At 40.6% G+C, this 24730-nt stretch overlaps 1 protein-coding gene across 4 annotated transcripts in view; it reads right to left on the reverse strand.

The window, feature by feature from the left end:
* MAP7 (microtubule associated protein 7) overlaps positions 1-24730 on the reverse strand; it is a 145060-nt gene that overhangs the window by 21287 nt on the left and 99043 nt on the right. For all 4 annotated transcript variants that reach the window (XM_044290819.1, XM_044290820.1, XM_044290818.1 and 1 more), the window contains exons 4-13: positions 22812-22975; positions 21699-21816; positions 19490-19600; positions 16142-16255; positions 13416-13549; positions 11578-11702; positions 5701-5975; positions 4272-4431; positions 3937-4129; positions 2525-2605 (exon numbers count right to left, since the gene is read on the reverse strand). In XM_044290819.1, coding sequence (XP_044146754.1) covers positions 2525-2605; positions 3937-4129; positions 4272-4431; positions 5701-5975; positions 11578-11702; positions 13416-13549; positions 16142-16255; positions 19490-19600; positions 21699-21816; positions 22812-22975 — 1475 coding nt within the window. The remainder of the gene's footprint in view (positions 1-2524; positions 2606-3936; positions 4130-4271; positions 4432-5700; positions 5976-11577; positions 11703-13415; positions 13550-16141; positions 16256-19489; positions 19601-21698; positions 21817-22811; positions 22976-24730) is intronic.

Consider the following 24730-nt stretch of genomic DNA (forward strand, 5'->3'; position numbering starts at 1 on the left):
AATAAAGTCACAGTGTATCACAAAGACTGTCTATGATTGCCTCAATACTGCCGCCGCTACCGTAGCCTACCACGAGCACATCCCCACAATACCTTTTTTTATTTATTAAGGTTTTACACAATAATGTCATTTTTGAAACAAAAAAAAATTGTTTTAGTGTCTCCATAGTCGGAGAGTCATAGTTTTTTCAGTTTTTAGGCAATTTTCTCAGGTTGGGTACCATTTTTGCGGGATGAGATGATTGGCACTATTTTGGGGAGCATACGACTTTTTGATTGCTTGCTATTACATTTTTTGTAATGTAAGGTGACAAAAAAAAATCGCTTTTTTGACACCGTTTTTATTTTTACGGTGTTTACCTCAGGGTTTAGGTCATGTGGTATATTTTTTTTTTTAAATATAATCTTTATTAACTTTTATCAATTTTCATATCACAAGCAAAAGCAAGGTACAGAATCATGAAGAATGGACAAAGTTAGGCAGAAAGATACAATAAAGTTATCTCATGTCGCAAGATTCTTCATATAAATCAAGTTCGCCTCTAGCATAGCCTGATATATAATGACCTCACAATCAAACATGTGGTATTTTTATAGAGCAGGGTCTATCAGACGCGGCGATTCCTAATGTCTACTTTCTTTTATTTTTTTTACGTTTAACATAAAAAAAATCCTTTTTGAAACAAAAAAGAAAATCATGTTTCAGTCAGAGCCATAGTTTATTTTTTATTTTTTGGGCCATTGTCTCATGTAGGGGCTCATTTTTTGTGGGATGAGGCGACTGTTTGAATGGTACTATTTTGGCGTACATATGACTTTTTTGATCACTTTTACTACCTTTTTTGGGAAGTAAGGTGGGCAAAATTTCAATTTCATCATTTTTTTTATTTAATTTTTAATGGCGTTCACCATGCGGGGAATGTAACATGACCGTTTTATAGATCAGGTCGTTGGGGCGTGGTGATATATAACATGTGTAGGGAATAAAAAAAAATTGAATCAGGGATAAACTTTTTTAACATTTTTTTTTTTACTCAGACCCACTTGGTTCTGGGTCACGGACCGCAGGGATCAGAAACTTGCATTGACCTGCGGTTTGTAGCGATCCGCAATGCAGGAAGGGGGGTCACAGGACCCCCCTAGGCATTGTCACAGGGTGCCTGCTGAACGATTTTAGCAGGCACCCCATTCTGATCACTGCCGGCCGTGCGGCAGTGATCAGAACTACACAGGACGTACAGGTATGCCCTGTGTCCTTAAGTACCGGGACATCAGGGCGTACCTGTACGCCCTGTGTCCTTAAGGGGTTAAAGGGGTTGTCCGGGTTCAGAGCTGAACCAGGACATACCTCCATTTTCACCCAGGCTGCCCCCCTGACTTGAGTATCAGAGCAGTTTATGCTCCAATGCTCTCCCTTGCCCTGCGCTAAATCGCGCAGGGTAAAGGCATTTTTAGGAGTTCCAGTGAAGTACTGGGGCTCTCCATGGGGCTGCCAGGAAGCCCGGTGACATCACCGGCACTGGTGGGTGGGCTTTAGCGCTGCCCTAGCCAGTAAAACGGCTAGGGCAGCACTAAAGCCCACCCATCAGAGCCAGTGACGTCACTGAACACACTTCCGGGCGGAAGTTTCCACCCGGCAGTGTGTTATGATAAACAAAAGAGCCAGTGCCCTGCGCGATCTAGCACAGGGCAAGGGAGCGCATCGGAGCATGAGATGCTCCGATGCTAGCCTCAGGGAGGCTGCCTGGGTGAAAATAAAAGTATGTCCGGGTTCAGCTCTTAACCCGGACAACCCCTTTAATGTTAGGCCTGTGGAAGTCGGACTCCCGGAATCCCCACCAATCAGCTTAAGGGGCCACAGCATTCATGCGAGGACTGCATCCTCTTCAATGTTTATCTGCACGGCGTGTTAGTTGAACCTGTAGTTATTACAGCTTTCTATCCCCATTGAAAAGGATGCAAGGCTTTCACAAGTGCCACAACCACTTCAAACAGCTGCTTGGTGAGGGTGCTGGGGGTTGGCCCCCCACCAATCTAATATTATTGACCTATCCCGAGGATAGTTCATCAGTTTATCATGAATTGGACAGCCACTTTAAAGATGGTATATATAAAATGGGGGGATTACTAAACGAAATGCACCAGCATTCTGACTTAATTTGTGGCTAAAAACTAACTTGCATGCCTAGACAATTTTTGTGCCTTATTCAATATGGAGACATGGCTTAGTGGAAAAGGGGTGTGACATTTTTCGATGCACCAACACGCCTCAAAGATTTGACACTAAATTAACTATCTAGCTTGAGCCACTGTGATATGTTTGCCATTTCTTTAGCATGCTTGTCTAAACATTAGGATTTGTAAATGTGCCTCACTGTGTACTAATTCAGTTCTTTCTTCCTATGGCAAGCCAGTTTACAATTACTGGAAAATCCCTCTAAGAAATACAGAACTGGAATAACAATTTAACAAAATGTAACATGAGAGTTGGTAGCTGTGACGGATGTAGTAAAGTAAACGGTTACCTTTTTCCTCTCTGAACGCTCCTGCTCCTCTTTTTGGAAATGTTTTTCCCGCTCTGACCTAATACGGTCATCATCTTCTTTCTAGATAGTATATGATAAAAACTATTCTTATTTCCAAGTTTTCAGGCACATAATCAAATCACTGTGCCAATGCTATGACAGATGAGGCCACTATCCTAAAAAAATGTGAACCCAGCTTAAAGTCACAAAATATTTATTTATTTTTAAAGGTCTTTCAATGCTATAACTTTATTTTAATATCTACACAGTCAAATCAGATTATTATGACCACTTCTTACTTCCAAAAGACAGCAGCTCGAAGTTCATGAAGTAAGTCACTTGTCAAGAGCTGGCTTGGTGGGTATATAAGGTGTGTGATAGGCTTTCTGCACACATATCCCTAATTGTTGTCATGGATAAAAGGGGCGATTTATCAGAGTTGCAAAAAGGGATGATTATTGGCTTTCAGGCCAAGGGTGGCGGTATTTCCAAAACTGTGCAGTTTGCGTGCTGCTGTGGTACGATTGTGAATAAATTACATTGAAACTGCAGAGCACCACATGCCATTGATGTGAGAGTTGAATGTCGGTTACGAAGGTGCATGAGAGTGGACTGACAAGCTACAGTGGAGCAGATCACCACCAAAATGAACCAGGGGGCTACCAGACGTGTCTCTAAAACAGTTCAGTGAACTTTACTGCATATGGGGCTATGAAGCAGATGGATGGTCACTGCATCTCTGCTAATGAAGTTACGTTTGCAGAAAAGGCTTACATTTTTGTGGCAGTATCAGAATTGGACCTCTGCTGATTGGCAAATAGTTGCCTTATCAGATGAGTCACATTTTCTACATCATCAAAAGGATAGACGTTGGCATGTCAGGCAAGAAACATCAGATAACAAACACCCTGCAACCATTGCTGCAAGAACACAAGCAGGTGGAGGTGTTAGTCTGGTAAATGTTTTCATGGCATTCTCTGGGCATGAACAAGACTTCCAAGTATTACCCTGGCCCCCTAATTTCCCTGACTTGAACTCAATTGAGCATCTGTGGGACCACCTTGATCGTGGTGTTCGCTCTATGGATCCTCCCTCATGCACCCTCCAGCAGATGTGGGATGCACTGTAGTCAGCATGGCTCCAGATACATGTGACAACCTACCAAGACCTTGTTGAGTTTCTCCCAGCCAGTCTAGCTGCTGTCTGTGCCACACATGGTGGTTTCTCTGGATATTAGCTGGTGGTCATAATAATGTGACTCAACTGTGTATACAGATATATGCCACCAAGTAACAGAACACTGGCATATACTTGAGATAAACATGTTCTTCCTAACCAGCAAACAGGTAAAGACAGTGCTGTAGATGTCAGGTGAACCTATGACAATGTCCCTCAACTGCCTGGGAACATACTTGTTTCTGAAGACGTTCTGCTTCCTCGCGCTCCCTCTGCTCCTTTTCCTCTGCTTGCTGTTTCTGCAACCTTTCCTTCTCCTGGCGCTCCTTTTCCTCCTTCTCTTTTCGTTCTGCCTCCTGCTGTTTTGCCTCCTCCTCTCGACGAGATCTTTCCATGGCTTGTCTTTGAGCGATCTCCTCTTTTTTTCTCCTGCAATGTCGTCATTATTTATATTATGCCAGTATATTACATACAGTACATTTCCACATTCTACCAAATCCAGGACTATAGAGTATAAAAAGCTGCCACGAACTTTGTTCCCATCACCCTAAAATGTGTCTTGATATTTTACCGTTCTTCCTCCTCTCGTTCTCTCTTCTCTTCCTCTTCCCGCTCTCTTTGTTCTCGAGCGAGCCTCCTCTTTTCAGCAAGAATTCTAGTGGCTTCCCCTGGGTCAGTTGTTCTGGCAAATGGCTTGCTTGTCACAGTAGGTGATGCTAGAACAGGTGGCCCTTTCATAGGATTAAAAAAAAAAGAAAATAAATATAAACACAAAGAGACTGACTAGTGCGCCCATCCTATAACTCAACAAGCTTTGCTATCATTAGGCATTCATATTTGGTTTGTTCTCTTGTCTTGCTTTAGTATAGTATGTTTGGTTGGAGTTTGTGCAGATTGTATAAAAGCCCTGTCTTTATCAAGTCTGAAGGGTAAAACAATCTGACAAGTGGGAAACCGCAGCCAATATCAGACGAAGCTCAAGTGGGAGATTCTATAGTTGCATAAAGAGATGGCAATGGAGTCCATAACAGCCCATGGTTGCACTCATCTTATCTGGGCATTTGGCCCATTATGGCATCAATCTATTAGCTTTAAATCCAGAGTTTGACTGCAAAGGCAACCTGTAACCACCCATGAAAAAAAATGATAATTTCCCTGGCAAAATGTGCTTGGCCACCAGTTATCACCTCTTGGATACATGTTTGACTTTGCTGAACATAAATGTTCCCTTCTGAGGAGGAGTTGGAAGAGAAACTGGTTGGATCTTTGGATTCAACCAAAAATGATGTGTAGAATGATCTGCAGAAACAAATCTACTGCCTATAGGTTCATGCCCAGCAACAAGTTCAATAAGGTTTCTGCGTATAGAACTGTACATAACAATTGCTTTGTAAAGGTAGACTGACAAAGTATGTAAAATGGTTGTCCTCATAAATTTCAACAATCCGTAGAGGTCCCTATGCTGATCACCTTTACATTTCCAGTGTATAATATAATATTTGTGTCAGTCACATCTAATACAGTATAACTGACCCAATCAAGAGATAAAGATAAGCCACTCTTACAACAACCTCTAAGATGGTAGACTGACAGCACTCATCCCACCAACTGTATGCCAATATGGATATGAATAGGAGGATGGAAGAGTCATAGCAAAGATTAAAAAATAGGCCCCTTCTATCTGCGTTATAACAATACCATATTTTGAACCACAAAGAGGCCCTAGTTTCATATTCATGAATCTATTTTACACTACACTTCCCAAAACTGCAGTACCTGTGGAGGTCACATCCATGTGTGACTTCTCATCAACTATTGAAATGAGGACAGCGCCAACCTGATAAGGCCCACTCTCTTTAGGGACCCCATAGCAGCCACGCCACATGGGCTGCCTCTATAGAGAATGTGTAATTCAAACACCAAAGTATCTAAAAAACAAAACTTCATACTGTACGTTTTTATTCAGTTACATAGACTGAGCCAAGCAAACATCTGCGTACCTTGCATAGCTTCAGTAGTGACGGGACTTGGAGTATGAGGCTTTTCCTCACCAGAGCCTTCTGCATTTGCTGCTGGTGGATCTTTTACCTCTATACGCTCCATTTCAGTGGAATTAGGTGGTACTTCTTCCTGTTTCTTTTTGGAATCTTCCTTGCTGTCTTTTTTGACTGGTCGAACATTTCCTGGTGATAGTGGACGTTGAGGGGTAGTGGTCAACTTGATGGAACTATTAACAGGAGCTACTACTGGCCTAGGTGAGGATTTATGTAAAGGCCTGAAAACCACATAAATGCTTGGGTTAACAATAAAATCAATAACCCCATGTACTTTTAGAAGACTCATAAAAAAAGGTCTGACTTTACAGGCAATAAATTATCAATTTGCATTTTCTCTTCACAACAGACATGTAATAAGTGTAAAATAAAAAAATGGGGCAGAGTTTTACTTAGAGGTTGTGCAGCTAATGCATATTGATGAACTATGCTTAGGATAGGTCATCAATATCTGATCGGTGGGTGTCCGGCTCCCAACACTCCCATTGATTAGCAGTTTGAAGATGAGGCGGTGCTCGGAATTACAAGTGCTTGTTCTATTCACAAGAATGGAACAAGCACTTGCAATGACACTGCCCCGCCACTGCAAGCGAGACGTACAAGAGCCGCTTACTCTTCAAACAGCTGACTGGTGGGGGGGTCGGACCGATCAGATATTGATGATCTATCCTGAGGACAGTATGTATTGGCTGCACACCTCCTTTAAAGGGGTTGTCTCACAAATAATATTCTACAGTTTTCAAACGAGCACCTGATACAACTACTTTTGTAATTACATGTATAATATATTATAGATACTGAGGTATTCACTGAAATCTATCTGTATTTGATCATTTCTTTGTCCTGCTCACTGACATGAAAGCCTATGTTCAGTTCTATCCTTCAACTGCCACTAGCTGCAGCATATATAGGGAACACAATCTAAAAAAGGACATGCCCCCTAAGCTGCCAACTTGAAATAAATCTAGCACAGGGATCAGCAACCTTCAGCACTCCAGTTGCTTTGAAACTACAACTCCCAGCATGCACACTTGTTCAGCTGCACTTGTAACTCCTATAGAAGTGAAAGGAGGATTCTGGGAGTTGTCGTTTCAGAACAGCTGGAGTGCCGAAGGTTGCTGATCCCTGATGTAGCAGAACAATTGTAGCAATGAATAGGGAGATGTCTGGATCCATGTGAGGTACAGGGCTGGTTCTAGCTTTGTTAGAAAGGGGTTGTCCTGTACTAGACTATGTATGATTTTAATATTTTACATTAACCATGGGATAATGCCTTTAACATATATATGTGCTGTACAATGTATATATGTATATTAAAGAGTATTTGTCGGCTCCTGGCACGTCTGCTTCTGTAAATTCTAGCAACAATTCTGAAGCATCTTTTCTAGTTAAAGGGGATGACCAAGTTATTTTTTTGTCCTTTGTATGTATCTAACTAATCAAATGTAAAGGCTTTACCATGCACTTACTGCATCTGTAGCTCCTTTCTCAGAGGTCACATGATCTGTGATGTCAGCCTCTCTCCCTGCTCTGATTATGTTTCATGCACAAGCCTGAGAGAGCAGACATGTGTCTGTACACGAGACGTCACTGTGCTGGCCACGCCCCCCTGCACTGCTGTCTACTCTCTCCCTGAATTCTTCAGGGAAAACTTTAACCACTTCAGCAGCTCAGGGCTGAAGGCTTTACTTAATAGCTGCAGGCAGTAAGGAGACAAATGCTCGGCACAGGAGCCAAAAATAATCAAAAATTCGCAATATTCAAAATTTCAATTTTTCTGCTTTTAAAACAGAAAGTAATACCTCAAACTATTTATTACTTAACATTCCCCATATGTCTACTTTATGTTGGCATAATTTTGGAAATGTCATTTTATTTTTTTAGGACGTTAGAAGGCTTAGAATTTTAGAAGCAATTCTTAAAATTTTTAAGAAAAATTTCCAAAACCTACTTTTTAAGGACCAGTTCAGGTCTGAAGTCACTTTGTGAGGCTTACATAGTGAAACCCCCCATAAATGACCTCATTGTAGAAACTACAGCCCTCAAGCTACTCAAAACTGATTTTTCTAACTTTGTTAACCCTTTAGGTGTTCTACGGAATTAAAGGAAAATACAGATGAAATTATACTTTTTTTCTTTAACACATCGAGTGTTACAACATTCATCTGACAGGGTAGATCATGAGCTATTTATATAGAGCAGGTTGCTACAGACGCAGTGATATCAAATATGTCTACTTTGTTTGTTTGTTGCAGTTTTACATAATAAAGCATTTTTTTTTAGCAAAGTATGTTTTTGTCTCTCCATTTTCTGAAATCTATATTTTTTTAATTTTTCTGCCAATCGTCTTGCGCAGGAGCTCTTTTTTTGCAGGAATAGTTGACATTTTTATTGATTTTTTGATCATTCATTATTACACTTTATAGGGCAAGGTGACAAAAAAATTGGTAATTTTGGCACAGTTTTTATTTATTCATTTTTCTAGCATTCACCTGAGGAGTTAGGTCATCTGTCATTTTTGAAGAGCAGATCGTTTAAGTATTACACAATATTAGCATTTGTGAAACCAAAACAATGATGTTTTAGTGTATTCATATAGTCTGAGAGCCATAGCTTTTTTTTTTTTTGACCGATTGTCTTAGGTAGGGTCTCCTTTTTTGCGGGATAAGTTGACTGTTTAAATGGTACTATTTTGGGGGGGGCATACGCCTTTTTGATCGCTTGGTGTTGCAATTTTTCTGATGTAAGGTGACAAAAAAATTGCTGTTTTGGCACCGTTTTTATATTTTTTTTTTTTTACTGTGTTCACCTGAGAGGTCAGGTCATGTGGTATTTTTATAGAGCAGGTTGTTACAGACACAGCAATAACTAATATGTCTACTTTTTTATTTTATTTATTTCATTTTAGCACAATAATAGCACTTGAAGCAAAAAAAATAATCATATTTTAGTGTCTCCATTGTCTGAGAGCGATAGCTTTTTTATTTTTTGACAGATTGTCTTGGTTAGGGTCTAATTTTTTTGCGGGATAAGGCGATGGTTTGATTGGTAATTTTTTTTGGGGGGGAGCATATGCCTTTTTGATCGCTTGGTGTTGCAATTTTTGTGATGTAAGGTGACAAAAATTGCTTTTTTTGACAGTTTTTTATTTTATTTTCTGGTGTTTATTGGACGGGGTGGATCATGTGATATATTTATAGAACTGGTCGTTACGGTCGTTTCAATTTTTTATCATAAAATCAGGGGAAAAGGGGCAATTCTTTTTTCACTTAAACTTTTTTTTATTAAAAACTGTTTTTTACTTTATTTCTGACAAACTTTTGGGGGTCTTATCCCCTCTGCAATGCATTACAATACATCTGTATTGTAATGCATTGCTGTTTAGTGTATTACACAGAGTAATACACTAATAAGTTGCCCAGGAGACGAAGTCTGAGGTTGGATCTCCTGAGCACCCGTAGAAGGCAGGTCACGATGCCTTGCAAGGCATTGGGCAGCCTCTGCACGGCATCGGGGTGCCTTCTCACCCATCGGGGCCCCGCCACAGCAGCACAGGGACCCAATGGGCTCCCTCACCCGCAGCAAACCCCTTCTATGTCAGAGTCAGCGCTGGCCGTGGCATAGAAGGGGTTAATGCGCCGGCATCTGTGTTTTTACCAATGCTTGCGCATACAACAGGAGTCTGGCTGATCCCGCCCAATCAACACGCTGTAACAGTACTGCGCTGGGCAGCAAGTCACGTCCCGCTGCGCAGTACTATTGCGGGAAGGGGTTAACAGAGCAGGTGGAGGGCCAGAGATTGTTGTTATTGCAGAACAGAACCAGGGAAATGAGGAAATAGAATTTCTTTTTTGCCTAAAACTTGCTTAGCTTAGTTATATATTGCTGCCCATCAGATTTACAGTGCTATATATTTTTTTTTACAACTAGGACATCTCCTTTAAGCCTAAAGCTTCAAGCACATGGCCATGTCTGTATTCCAGTCCTCAAAATAACTGATCTGCAAAACAGATACCTTCAATGTACATTCCATATTTTTCTCTTCCCATCAATGGAAAAGGCTATTTTCATCTTCAATATGGACAAGATTAGGACCAGCTCTATAACCTGTGCAATGGCCACATGGATCAGCAAAACATACGGATGTGTGCATGGCCCCACAGAAATAAATGGCTCAGGGAGCTAAACACAAAAATGTGGGGCGCACACAAATAAAAAAATATGATAGTGTGCAAGTGGGCCACTTTTTTTTAACACACATAAAAAACGGAAGACACACAGAGAGCAAAAAACAAACACTCAAAACAAAAAGACGCGTCACGGATGAAAGCCCTTTTTTTGAAGTCAGAATAGTTAATAAGGCCTAATTCTGCATTGTGTCATTCCTTTCAGAAATTTATGAATAAATGAACAGCTGGGTGTTACTATTCACCTTGTCAAAGTGGCAAATGCTGTCAGCACTGACTGAACCATGTCAGGTCTGTAGGCAAATGCTCCCAGATTTAAAAGCTTCCAGACGGAATAACAGAGCAACATTGCAATGTAGAGTTTCCTGATGCTCCAGAATGGTTGTTTTTATATTGACTATATATTATGCATTGTGCTCATGAGATTTTAAAAGAAAAACACATTTTAAACAAATAGTTGCGCTGTGAAACTGGACCAAGCAACATGGTGCATAGGACTGCGGAGAGTGAATGTGACACATCAGTATACTTCTAACACCCCAGAGTTGTGTTACGAAACTCTTTTACCCCGCTACAATCTGTTGTATTTGTCTTGTCATCTTGTGTAATTTCACATAATATTCTCTCAAATGTGCATTGAAAGCCTTGTTAAATATATATTGCTGTAATTTCTATGTACACCAGCAGGTGGCAGCAATGTGTTAGCAAGGCCTTAGTTGCAGTTTAGTGCTCCTAGGCTGGAATAGTACATTCCAGTTCAGCTCCCCCCTCTATGAGCAAAGTGGGCTGCGCCCATATCCTGCATCATGGTGAGGGAAGGAAGTTAGAGTCAGTGTGCCAGCCACCCCTGCTAGCGGAAGGCTGTGCGTGTAGGAGCTCCCAGATATAGGGATCCAAAGCCACAGCTTTGCAGCCTCAGCTGGAAGAAGCAAGCAGACCACTCCACTTCCAGGAAGAAGCATACCCTGTGAATCTAACTGAGTCAAAATCCAGAGACCCCAGGAGAAGCTATACCCTACTCAGCTAGTCAGTCCCCACACACAGCAGAAGATAAACAGTGCAGAAGCCAAATTCCTGCCACAGTATAGAGCTACAAAGCAGATGTCCTTTCCTGCAAGCTCCAGGTTGTTAGAGCAGAAGATAAATTCCTGCCAACCATTGCCAATACCTGCTGGGACCAAAGACTAAAGCTGTATCTTGCTTGGATGAAAGTTACTATCAGTAAAGCCAAGTTTGAACTTCACCCCAAGGTCTGGATCTCAATTTCTGCTGCAAATCCCTCTATTACTCCTACTAGCACCACACTAATTTTATTGCAAGTGAGCCAGGAGTCCAGCTGTACCCAGGTAGGAGTCATCATTGACACTATTACCACTACCATACAGAGACATTACACCACTCTCACATTCCTAACCTGGGGCGTGAGTTATAATATCCTTAAAAGGGCCCTGTGACAGTACCCTGCGCACGCTGCAATTGGCTTCACGAACAAAACTATAGACTATTATACCCATATTCTGACCCACTGCATAATTTAGCGTCCGTGTAACTTTACCCACGGTCCGGCTCATTGCATACTTACCTGCAGAGTCAGCAACAATACAGTCTGTCACAATACCAACTGTATCACACTTACCAACCAGAGGTAGGCGCTGATGATTTTGGTTTAGGTACACTAGGAGACATTGCCCTCTTTATAGTAGATGTAGGCGTTAACGATACATTCTCCCTATCTGTCTCACGTTTTTCTTTTTTCTCTACCTAATAAAAGAAAATTAAAATGTTAGCACCTTCAGCTCCTTTTCCATCACACACAGGAGATCCACTCTTCTATGTGTCGTTATCTATGTATACACACACAGGGAATGCTATCAATCACTGATAACACCTCCCTCGAGTACAACTGAAAGAGCAGCTATATAAATGTATACATTATACGTTTTACTGAATCTTTCTCCCCAAAACTGAAGATCAATCTGCTCAGATTCTCCTTCTCCTAACATGCCACCTAGGGCCAGTTTCAGACAAATATGCTCTGTATGGCAATCATGCTCCGCGTGTAAGAGTGATCCATGGTACGGACACAGCATGATTTATAATGCTGTGTGTCTCTGCCTGACTTGTATATACTGAATTATTCTGACATAAAATGACAATTCTGGCATTGCTTTTTTCTTTTTTCTCTTTTTTTTTCCCAGTGTTCACCATGCTGGTTAAATAATGGATGACTGCATTCGTGGGGTGGCGATCGAAGGGCAGAAGGAGCTTCCTCCCTTTGTCTACACTCTCAGATGCTGATCTCTATTGACCGCATCGTCTGAGGAATTTAACTAGGATTGGAGTCGTCTCTCTGAGTGAGAGCCGGGTGTCAGCTGTATGATACACCTGGTACCCACAAATGATGGTGCGGGTCCAGCTGCTCCTAATACAGCACAGTGTTAACTACCAGCGCTCTGTGATGTCACTAAGTTGGAAGTAGTTAAAAGGCTTCTTAAAGCCGAAATACACAGGCCACTGCCAAATGAAATCTTATTTTTTTTTTATTATTAAGACCACTTGTATTGTCATATTCTTTACCATTGACAGTTTTGGCACTGTTAAATAAAAAAGGTTTAGAAAGGTGGTGGACTAGAGCAACATCATATAACTAATTTATACAAAAAAGATGTTTCAAGCTCAGAATGCTGGAAAACAATGAGGAGGATGCACCAGAACTGTCTCTTCATTTGCACCAAAATCTTCAGCGTTTTTCTCCATATTTATTATGTTTCAAACACTTTGTTCCTCGCTTGACAAGGGGTCATGGAAAGGGATACACCAGTGTGCAGCAAAAATCGCACCTAAATTTCAGAACACGGTATTGTCACATAGTGTGCCAACCAATAGATGGTGTTTACTCAGGAAAGTTTAAACTAATTTATCATCCAGCCACTTTGAGAAAGTTTACACTTTCTAAATATTAGACCTGATTAGTAAATCTGCTCCAAAGGCCTACATGACCTAATCCGGGCTAATTTGTAGATGGAAAAAAATAGACAGACAGTCTGTCCCAATAAACAAAAATTCTGTCTCAAAACCAAAATTGTGCCCCAATGTGCCAAAATTCTCTCTCTAGCCAAAAATCTGTAATCAAAAACTTTAGACCACCTCTAAATTGGTCTAATCTGCTCCACTTTTACATGCCACAATCGTGAATTTCAGCTTCATAAATGTATCTAAAAACGTGGACAAAAGCTGGTCATGTCCACTTTCTAGTTTAAAACGAGAAGGTAAATAATGTGTGTCTAAAATGGGTGCACCAGAATTTTGGTGCAAGCAATGGCAAGAAACTGGAGCACTTATAGTAAATATGGGCCAATATGGTTAAAAGCGTTTTAGGTTCAGTGACTAATAACTAAACTCTCATGTACCATGTTTAAATAAAGTACTGAGCTCTACCAGTTTTGAATACTCTGCATAATATAGTATACTTACACTGCTGGTTCCTCCAAAGTGTGTGGTCCTTCGCCTTGCTATTGCCTCTGGTGTGCTGAAAAAATGTCTCGCCTTCTCTGAACTTTTGCTGATTGGGGTCTTGGAAAGCTGGGGACTTATGGGGCTGCAAGATGCTGAACGAGGACAAATGGGGATAACTAGGGCATTTTTTTAAAGAAAAAATGTAGTTGGAGGTGCGAATAGGAAAATGCCAGAAGCAATGGAAGAAAAAAAAAAGAAGAGAAGAAAAGTAGCCCATTAATACCAGCAAGGGATAAGTCCACACCAAAACCATCGCTGTAGGCTCTAAATAGAGTGCTGCAGTTTTTGAGAAATCTACATCCAACAGAACCAAAGCCATACTTGATCTGTGTGTTTCCTTGGATCACTCCCCTGAACATCAGCAAATTCTGGGGAGTGAAAAAGTACTAGTATTATGTTAGCCAGTGATGGTTTTGGAGTTGTCTAAAGCAGAAATCCTATAATCCCATATTGATTTTGGAATAACAAGAGACACAATTTTAGAATTTCATGCATAAAGAAAAACTTCTACAGGCCCATGCACCATAAAGCAAATAAGCCACAAAGGCAGAATAATTCAGAAGAGATATCTACAAGCAAAGCTTGGGCAAGAAGAAAGGGTTAGAAAATAAGAAGACAATAGTTATATATACTATTAGATAAACTAATTGTTTCAAATATGTTTATATAGGAGTCAAATGTGTACAGGTAAAGTAATATTTATAATGGACGGGCATAAGAGGTAATAATACGCCACAGTCTTATTATATTACAAGTAGATATAGCAATATACAAGAGCCAGTCAACACTTGTAGCAGAGAAACCAGGGAAGAAGTTCTCCCGTGTAAAGTTAAAAGCTAAACTTGTTATTTGATACATGGTTAAAGAGACACTGGGTGAATATCCAAATATACCAAAAATAAGTGTTTTCAGCTATTACAATCCTTATTCATTGGGTTGTGAATAAGGACTGTAATAGGCACAAACACAAAAGCATTATTTTTAATATGGATGCACACCTCAATATCCTTTACCCATGTATCATACAAAAGGTTAGTTTTAACTAATTCGTAGTTAAAGGGGTTGTCTCACCTCAATAATCACCCTTTAATCACTCACTTGGGGACCTAGGAAGGCTTCTCTAATGTAGATCAATTATCATTATGCCTTTGTCTCCCTGATTGTTTCTAGGGGTTACAGCCACTGCTGCAATGTTCTGAGTGGCGGCCGCGTAGGCGCACACATATACCATCCTCTGGCTGTGTTACATAGGAGCAAGCACACCCGACCTCAGCCACCTTGTCTGATCTTCCATACAAGCTGGCAGGATCCATAGCACAGCTACAGGGCATTCGCTACAGCACTGTAGCTGTGCCAATAGTAGATACAGACATGGACATGATTACTGTGGGAGAGGGAAATACATTGATATGCCATGAGGTTTTGGGATGGCATCGATACTTTTTTCACATAAGGGTACTTTCACACTAGCGTTTTTCTTTTGCAGCATTGAGTTCAGTCACAGGGGCTCAATACCAGAAAAAAACTGATCAGTTTTATCCTCATGCATTCTGAATGGAGAGCATTCCGTTCAGGATGCATCAGTTCAGTCCATCTTATTTTTTTGGGCCAGAGAAAATACCACAGCATGCTGCAGTTTTCTCTCCGGCCAAAAATCCTGAACACTTGCCAGAATGCTGGATCAGGCATTAATTTCCATTTAAATGCATTAATGCCGGTCTCGGCCCCAAGTGCTCCGGCTTGCGCAGACCTTGAAAGATGCAAAAAATAAATAAAAATACCGGATCCGTTTTTCCAGATGACACCGGAGAGACGAATCTGGTATTTCAATGCTGATAAATGCCATCCATTTTCGTCCGGATTGCCGGAACTGCCTGCCGGAATCCTCTGCCTCAAGTGTGAAAGTACCCTTACACAGAGCAGATCGTGAAAAACAACTTACCATTGGAAGTCACAATCTGCTCTGCAAAACCTGAGGCTGCTAATGATTCTACTACACTAGCAGCCTCGGGAGCCAGCACGCTGTTCCCTGTCCTGCCGGCTGAGCTTTCAGTCTCATATTTCAGCTCCGTCCCCAGCAAGCAGGGAAAAGAGACTCAGAGAAGTCAAATGAAACTCCTTTCTGACAGATGGATCCAATAAGATTTTACGTGTCCATAGAGTATGGTATTACACTAAATAGAGTTGTCTGCAGCATTATTCTTCACTGTAAAATTCTAGGAAACCCATTAAAGGTCAGAGGGGCCAGTCAAGATTTGTTTGGATCTACTGGAAAATTAAACCATCAACAGTGGTTATGGCTCGGATATAGAAACAGACACTAGTATGAAGCATTTTCTTTTGGTTCTAAGCCCTAGATCTCATTCATGTGAGTCTTGGAGGCAGGATTATGAGGTGTTCACAATGGATAAACCTTTTAGCTGTTCCTGCAAAAATGTAAATTGAAAGCTATGGGAAGGAGCTTAAGGGAAGGAATTCCATACAGTTGGGCAGGCAAAGGGACAGCCAATCAAGTAACCAGATATTAAAAGCTTGAATCCTTACAAACCATTCCCAATCATTAGACATGCAAGAGTTGTTACATAAGTAGACATGTCAACCTCCTAAATAATGGGGAACGCACAACCACAAACTAGATGCATACTTACAGCGCACTTACAGTCCTGATGGGTTTAACAAATTACCTGCATCTCCCGACAGAGCAGCTGTGCTTTTACTTCTAGCCAAGTAAGAGTGTGTAGGCGTTAGTAGTCGGGACACTACAGTGGACTCCCATGGACTAAGTAGCGGTCGTCGGCCTAGTTGTAATAACACAATATTAGACACATATAGTTCCAGCAACTTGTCTGGGTAGAAGGCATATTGAGTGTTACTTGTGACCTATATCAGATGTCTCATTAGGAAAAGTTAGTTAATAACGTCAGCAGAACATTTAGGTAACATAATTGGTGTGATATTTAAAATTAATGCATTTTCTAATAATAAGCCCTCAGGACAATGTAGCCTAGTTACAGTGTCCTCACACTCCCTAACATACTTTATAGTCAAGTTCCTTTCTTTTATTTATTACTGTACTTGTGGATCTACTAGACCACAAAAATATCATTTTCAGCCACTTCTTATGATGTTATATGCCCTATGCTGTATTCATGCAATACCTGCAGGAGTCTAGGATGCTGTTCACAAATGACTCCTTCAGGTTCCCCCGGCATACAATTTGGAAATTGACTAAAGTGTCAAAAGTAAAGAAATAATTTACTCTTATCCATTGCCAACATCATTCCAGACTCCTGCAAGTCAGATATTGGTCTTGGCAACACATGCACCTACATTTTAACCCATTAGCTTCATAAACAATTTTTAGTTTTTACATTTTAGTTTTTTTCTACCTTCCATGATCCATTTTGAGGGACTTTTTTTAAAGGCTTGTTTGTAGCAGGACAAGTTTTAATTTTTAATGGCGTCATTTCATTTACTATATCATGTAAAAAACCTTTGTGGTCTGAAACTGAAAAAGAAACAACTCTACTACTGGTTTTTGAGTTTGCTTTTATGGAGCTCTCCGTGTGCTAAAACTAACATACTTTTATTGTGTGGGTCAGAACCTTTACAATGATACCAAATTTATATGGTTTTACTTATGCTTTACGGGAAAAAAAATTATCGCTTTGTGTCACAATATTTCTAGCTACAGATCTGTGTGAGCGCTCATTTTCTGCTGGGGGAGCTGTTGTTTTTATTGGTAACATTCTGGGAAACATGCAGATTTTTGAATTTTTTTGTCAGGGAGCAAGACTATCAATAAATGACAAACACCATGCAGGATAAAAAACATTTATTTCAATAGTTTGATGCGGGGGTGATCAGATGACAGAGGGAGCCCCCTCCCTCAGACTAACCACTCAGATGCAGTAGTCACTATTGACTGTGGCATCTGAGGAGTTAAATGACCGTGAACAGAATTATCTACAATCCCGGTCACTGCAGGTGGTGTCAGCTACATAAACCGGCAGCTGCCGCAAATGGAGTAGACTCAGCTCATAAGCCCACTAGCCTTCCACCATTATGCTGTAAATGTACAGCAAATGCCACAAGGGTGTTGAAGGAGATTCATGCTGCCTGATTCACTTTCAACATTAAATCCCACAGACTCCTTCATTACAGGCAGCTAGGTTTTAAAAATGAACTGAAAATGAAGAGATGAGTCATGTCGCCTGGGTCTGGCAGATGGATAAATCGCTTCCTCTTCATGTATAGGTAGAGACTAGACGATCAAGAAAGGCGAAGAGAACGTGGCAGTGAGATACTCGGGAGGCTATCCTCTCTGTTCCATAGTTTTTAAAACTATGTGTTCTCTGCAATGGCATAATATTGTTTTCAGGATAAAACATAGCTGTCTGTAATGAGTTAACTAGTCAGGATCGGTGCTGCCCGTGGATCAGGTAGCATGAATCACCGATGTGTAGGAGTGGGGAGCTCGTTCAGTGACAGTCGGTCACATTAGGAAGGCAGAGCTTTTTTTTTTTTTTTTTTACCTGCCTCCATCAGTTTATACACAGCACTCTTGGCGCTGCTTCCTGCTCCAGTCCTAGTGATCATGATCTCTGGGGGGTCCAGGTGACTGCACAAGCTGCTGAGTCTTAGCACTCCCAGATTAGCTCTGCAGTGAGGCTCAACAACTTTGAAGCTGCAATATGTCTGATTAAAGAAGATTAAATTCCCAATTTTTGAACTGGTTAACAATGTGAGTGGGGAGTACACAACAATGGTGTTTTTTCATATATTTTTTTAAAGGCTATGTACACCTTTTGGGAAAATTATTTTTTATTACTACATTGTACTCATCATGAGTTAAAATCAATTTTTCAATTGTTCTTTATTAAAATATGGAGTCCTTTTCTCTGTACAGAGCTTAGATGCTCTACTAGGCAGGATCTGAATTTTCTCTCTGCTCCATCAGGCAGTGAGCTGATGGACTCCTTATAACTGCTCTCTGACCTCGAAGGTGTACAAAGCCTTTAAGAACTAAGTAAAGGGGTTGGTCCATGTAAAATACGTTGACATTCTGCACTTATAACCACCATAACCAAAAATATGTAGGATCACTTTATAAGATAGGATCCTTGGCAGTTTTGATCGAGAAATTTCTGCAACTGTTCCTTCCATTTTAATGAGGTCGTGTCTGCTGCATGTGCATAGATTTCTGCAAACCCCATTCAGATAAATATTACAGTTGCAGGAATTTCTGCATTAAATTCCCCATATGCGCGCATATGCTGCCAAAAAAACTACTCAGAAAATGTTACTCCACCCTAGCAAAGAGAGTATTCTATTTGTATCATTTATACAGGCTGATAAAATGCAGTAATAGTAGTAGTATTCAATGTACTGTAAATCCCACAAACAAGCCAGCAAAACTAAAGAGGACAGGCAGACACACTGATCTCAGAAATATGTATGGTAGCATCCATAGATATTAGCACAATAAGCAAACTGTCATAAACATGCATGCCAGATTAGGGAATGTACATGTAATGACAAATTTGCTTCCACAAATGAGAACACAAAATAATATTTAGTTGGCAGATGAAAGCAAGGTACAAAATGACAATGACGATTCACATCACACAACAAGTCATATATTCACAGAAGCTGTATATCAGAATCTGAATTTGTTTTTAGGAATTTCTGTTGTGTCCTCTACACTGTGCGACCATGCCGGGGTGTGGGGCCTGATTGCATCACTGACCCCGATTAAAAGTGGGCGTCATCAGGTATCTAGGATTTGTACTACTGTGGAAGTTAAGTCATTTGGGACACTGCTAGCAATGAAATTTAGGTACGGTATGGCATCCATGTATTGTTTGGCCATTATAAGGTAAGGGGTGGTATCAAGCACACAAGACACCTTCCAACAAAAAGGCTGGCCCCGTGTGTTAGTATTTATACATCAATACATATTGAACTCAGTCATTTTACAGGGTATTAAGAACACACATCAATATGTCTTTATATTCGTTGTAACACTGTACCTCTGTCTGGAGTATTAAGTAATGTCGCAGATGATGTGGAGAGTCGCTTGTTAATAACTGGATCAACATGTTTCGAAAGGTTCATTGTTGATACTGACCTCCTGTCAGGATCTAAAACAAATGGAGATATTGCTAATTGGCAGCACACCCATACAAAGTATTAGTATCCGTACACTGGCAGGTGAACCCAAGACATGGTTGCTGCCTTTCAGCATGTAGAGCTCCAGTCACACCAGGATCTGCAGGGAGGACTAGAAAAATATGGGCACTCCTGCTCCAACAACATGGCATTGAAACACACCACAGAAAACACACGGCACACCTAGGCTAGGAACAATAATGTGATGCCTACTCAGTGCTATAACTATACTGGTGCCATGTGGGGTTATTACATCAAAAAGTACAGCCTATGGATAGCCGGCAGCATTGCACCATCATTTTCTCTCCTGTCAACTTGCAGATTGGGGCATATTTGCCAATATACGTGGAAACATCCGTTCTGACAGAATAGCTATGCACATGTACAACAGGCTACTGGGAAAAGAAATTGAGCTGAGTTTTATAAAAAAACGCTGTAGACCAAGTGTCATCACAAAACAAAACAAGTCAATTGTTGGGCTAATTATTGGGAACGAATGTTAGTACGAACGCTTGTTCCTAATAATCTGCCGGTGTAAAAGTGCTGTCAATCCTTCGATGAACGAGAGAAAGACTGGTTCATCGGGTAACTTGTTGTGTATGCAGCACATTATAACTCATGCTGTGTGAACATCTATCTGGTGCCCCGAAAACAATGAATTTGTATAAGGACGAACAACTTTAGTAGGCATCACTTGTCTCCATACAGTACAGGGGATTGCTGCATGTAATTGCAGCTCTCACCTCAACTGATGAGCAGGCAGTTATCGGGAAGGAACCATTACTTCCCAGTAATTGCCTGCTCAGTTGGCACATGTAATTATGTCTTTAAAGGTTCCTACTATAAAAGCTTAGGTGTGTCTTATAAAGCGAAAAATACAGTAACTTCTAACTGTCATGAAATACAATCAAGGACATAGTACAATCTAAACTGCTCTGTAATATGTCAGTGCTGGGACTTTGCACAGAAGGTACTTTCGGCAACCAGTGCAATATGCAGAATCCTTTCATACTCTTGCTCTTATACTGGATAAGACAAATACACAGACAACACACAAGATACTGAACACTAATACAAAGGAGAGGAGAAAACAAATAGTTGCAACATGTCATATAAGGATTCAATGCACAGTGCTGCCATGTTGTCTAATTAGAAGTTTGCCAGTGGATGCTACAGTTTTTTATGAATCTGCTGACAATATAGGTTTTATGGTGGATGCTAGGCAGTCTCCTCCTAATGAAAGCAGGGACTGGACAGGTTGAAGCGGTTAATAATGGCTACGGTTAGATACTGATAAGCAGCAAAGAACAAAAAACTATGAGTTTTGGTCCTCTCAGCAGACATTTAACCAGATTTAGACAGACATGTAGACCTGCTACCATTCTTTCTGAAAACAGCTAAAATGTCTACACATTAACACCACATTATGGGTAAGAAGACTCTGGGGTTGTTAGCTAACACGTTCTACGTCACTCAGGTTAGATCACAAAGGCAGAGACTAAAGGAACAATCACATAACACAGTGGTTTAAGTACCACCTCTTCTGACACGACCCTTGGCTTGAAAATGGTATGCCAGGTCAGATAAATCGACATTGAATGACGAGTCAAAAAAGTAACCTAAGGAACAGAACATGCAAAAGTGATGTAAAAAAAAGAAACAAAAAAAGAAAGGATGCAAAAAAGATGGATTAAGAACTTCATGAATTTACAGTACCAAACATGTATTTTCACATACTTTTTTTTAACTTCGTAAAGTCTACCATGAAGAAAGGAACCCTAACAGGCTGGTGAAGAAGACTAAGATGGACGTCAAACCAACAGAAGTCCTGGATTTTGTAAAGATGAAGTGCACATCTACATGGCAAGTAGCTCACTGAAATTTGGCACTCCTGACAACATTTTGATGTGATCCCTGAATAATCATCTCTGTCCTGTGACTAAATAATTCTATATCCATAAGATTGAACGTGCTGGAGAGTATAACGGATACCAAACTACCAAGTTTGCTGTGCCCTGTCTCAAAGCAGCACATAATTACATGAAAAGATCTTTCACCATTTTGTTTTACCTGAACTGCCTATACTTGTATTGCTCTGTAGAGCACCACCCCAAGACCATCTGTTATTTTTCCGCTTTGGTTTCTTACTTCTTTCCATTGCACGTTTTACCACTGCCTCATGTCGCTCCTTTAAAAGGAAAACAAAGGAGAGCATTAAAGGGGAATTTCAGTTAAATAGAGGATAACTATTAGATTGGTGGTTATCGTACTGCTATGACCCCCACTGATCATGAGAACTGGGAGGCCCCGTAACCCACAGAGCGGCCAGTTGGGCATGCACGTGGCTTCTCCATTCATTTATATGGGAGTTCCTAAGATAACCAACCACTGAACTCGGCCATCTCCAAAACTCATAGAAATAAATGGAGAGGCCGTGTGCAGGCCTGACCAACTCTGTTCATTTTGGAGGCTCCAAGGGGTATGGTACCCCTGTTAATGGGATCGTTTGGGGGCCCAGCGGTAGGACCCCCACCAATCTAATAGTCCTGTGGATATGGGATAACTTTATATAACTGAATATCCCATTGAAGGGGTTATGCAGGTTTAGAAAAACAGGTCTGCTTTTCTTTCAGCAAAAACGCAAGAGCACCTGTCCATTGGAAGTGTCTGGTTCTGCAGGTCTCCTCCATTACTGTAATATCAGACATAATTCATTTTTCTTATCTTGTATAGCCTATTTAAAAAGGTGTACAGAGAAGAAAAAAAATAACTGACAGCAAGTGTGAGAAGGGCTTAAAAACATAAAATACGCTCATCTCCGCTGCTCCCTCGCTGCTGTCATTACAATGCCCAAAGTCTCCACTTCCAACAATTCCATCTTGATGGAAAATCCTGCAAGATGGCCTTTCAGCCAATCACTGTCTAAGGGGGATGTTTAGCTGAGCCTGAAGTTTACAGCAGTGGGCACCCAGGCAGCATCAGCATGGCAGTGGTGGGAGATGAGAGAGTATATGTTTTTATACCCCTCTTACCCTGCCGCCAACTATTTGTGCTTAGCTGGAACACCCATTTAATGTTTCATCAAATACTGATCTTGTATTTTAATATTATTTCTCTGCACAAACATGACAAATATTGCACCCCTTGAAGAAGTCAACCTGAATGGGAAGCAAGGTGACCTACTTTTTCTTCTTCCAGTTTCTGCCTCCGCTTCTCATCCACGGCAGATCGCCTCCTTTCCTCTTTGACCCTCTGTTCTTCTAGTTTCTTCTTGCGTTCTTCCAAGTGTTTCTCATAATGCTGCCTTGCTCTCATTTCTTTCTCTAACCACAGAGATTCTCTTGCAGCTGACAATGAAAGAGAACATGAAAAGAGGAGGATGTTCGTCTACGTTACATTTGCTTGTAACACATTATGTAACATTACAAATGTTCCTCGCTAAAACTGGTGTCATTATGTATGGTTCACCTGACTGATACTGAATAAGCTGCTTATTGAAACTGACAGAAATGCCTCCTCACAACAAAATGCTCCAAGGACTTCAGCTCTGTTTATTGCTGGGCAATGGCTAAAAGGGATGATGTAGATGTTGTTGGTTGGAACATAGCCATAGGCCTACAAGATCCTTTCTGCCATCTCTAGGCCATACTATGACATCAGTAGTGTAAGTTACAGCATGTTTTCAGAGCTGTACTCAGTTTCACACTGGACATCAGCTCAGTAGGTCAAATATTACAATCTTAGCATTTTCTTTACTACTGTTGGAGAAGAATACATGTGAAGCAGTACCAATATACAGTGATCCCTCAGGATACAATGGCCTCAGGATACAAATTTCAACATACAATGGTCTTTTCTGATCCATCATATGTTGAAACTAGACTCAGCACTCAATGCCTCAGACTCAGATCCAACCAATCCAGGCCCCTTCTCTGGTTAAATAGCGGTATTAGTTACTACTGTAGTTAGCAGCTATTCCTGACTGTTATATGTAAGAACTTGTTTTATCGGTCTTAGTTATCTGCTTATTTTTCTTAAATCTTCATTTTCTCTGATCTTGGATGATATTTTGGGGCTGTGGAACCACTCAACTTACAATGATTTCAACATACAATGGTCATCCTGGAACCAATTAATGTGTTATCTTGAGGGACCACTGTATAATATTTCCCATGACTGAAATGGTATTCTATGTGAAAAAACATGGAAGATACACTAAATGCTCAAGCTAGCACATATCTTTTTCTGATGTATGTCAACTGCAAAAAACAAGTCATTGGTATAAACAATGTCATATAACCATTTGAGTGGACAGACAGAGAAAATAATTAGCTAAAAAGAACTGCAAGACCAACTTGTCCCAGTTAACAGTACTTAGTTTATATCTCTCTGGCTACCAAGCATACTCTCTAAAATATTTTTTCAAGGGGCATAACTGATGACTAGGAAGCTGACACCTTTACTTAACACTTTTGTCTAGTGATGTTACTCCAGTTTTTTAGGTCATGTCACCAATATTAATCCAAATCTGCTAGCTACACCCCCATTAGATGACGGCTGTAAAATGACAATAATCCAAACATCAAACTATAAATCACACGGAGGAAGACATCATGATTTATCTCCTTGTTTTCTCTACATGGAGTACACTACAGAGAGATGCTATGCCTAGAGAGATGCAATGCCTAGACACATTAAACCATGGCTGTCAAGGTCACTTGGAGTCATATTCTCCCTGGAGCTTAACAGGCAGAGCTTAGTGCCTCAGAAGATTCTGAGGAATCCTTGAGCTGCTGCTCACATTTACCTCACATGCTACCCATGAGCTGTGTTCATGAATGCGTGTCCGTGCCAATAAAGACTGGTTTATTAAGAATAAGTAGATTTTTTAAACCAATGAATTTTACTGGGACATTATTTTATAAAAAAAAAGGTAGCAGGCACACTCGTATTTGGGATTGGATAAAATAGCTTTATTCTAAATATTTGTATAAAATCTTGTATGTATGGTTACAAGTATGACGTTGAGAAAATAATAAATAGGCGAGACCTCCGGACACCAGAATTGTGTACCGGATGAGGTAAAAAGGAAGAATGTGATG

Source organism: Bufo gargarizans, chromosome 4, assembly GCF_014858855.1.
Source record: "Bufo gargarizans isolate SCDJY-AF-19 chromosome 4, ASM1485885v1, whole genome shotgun sequence".
Classification (NCBI taxonomy): Eukaryota; Metazoa; Chordata; class Amphibia; order Anura; family Bufonidae; genus Bufo; species Bufo gargarizans.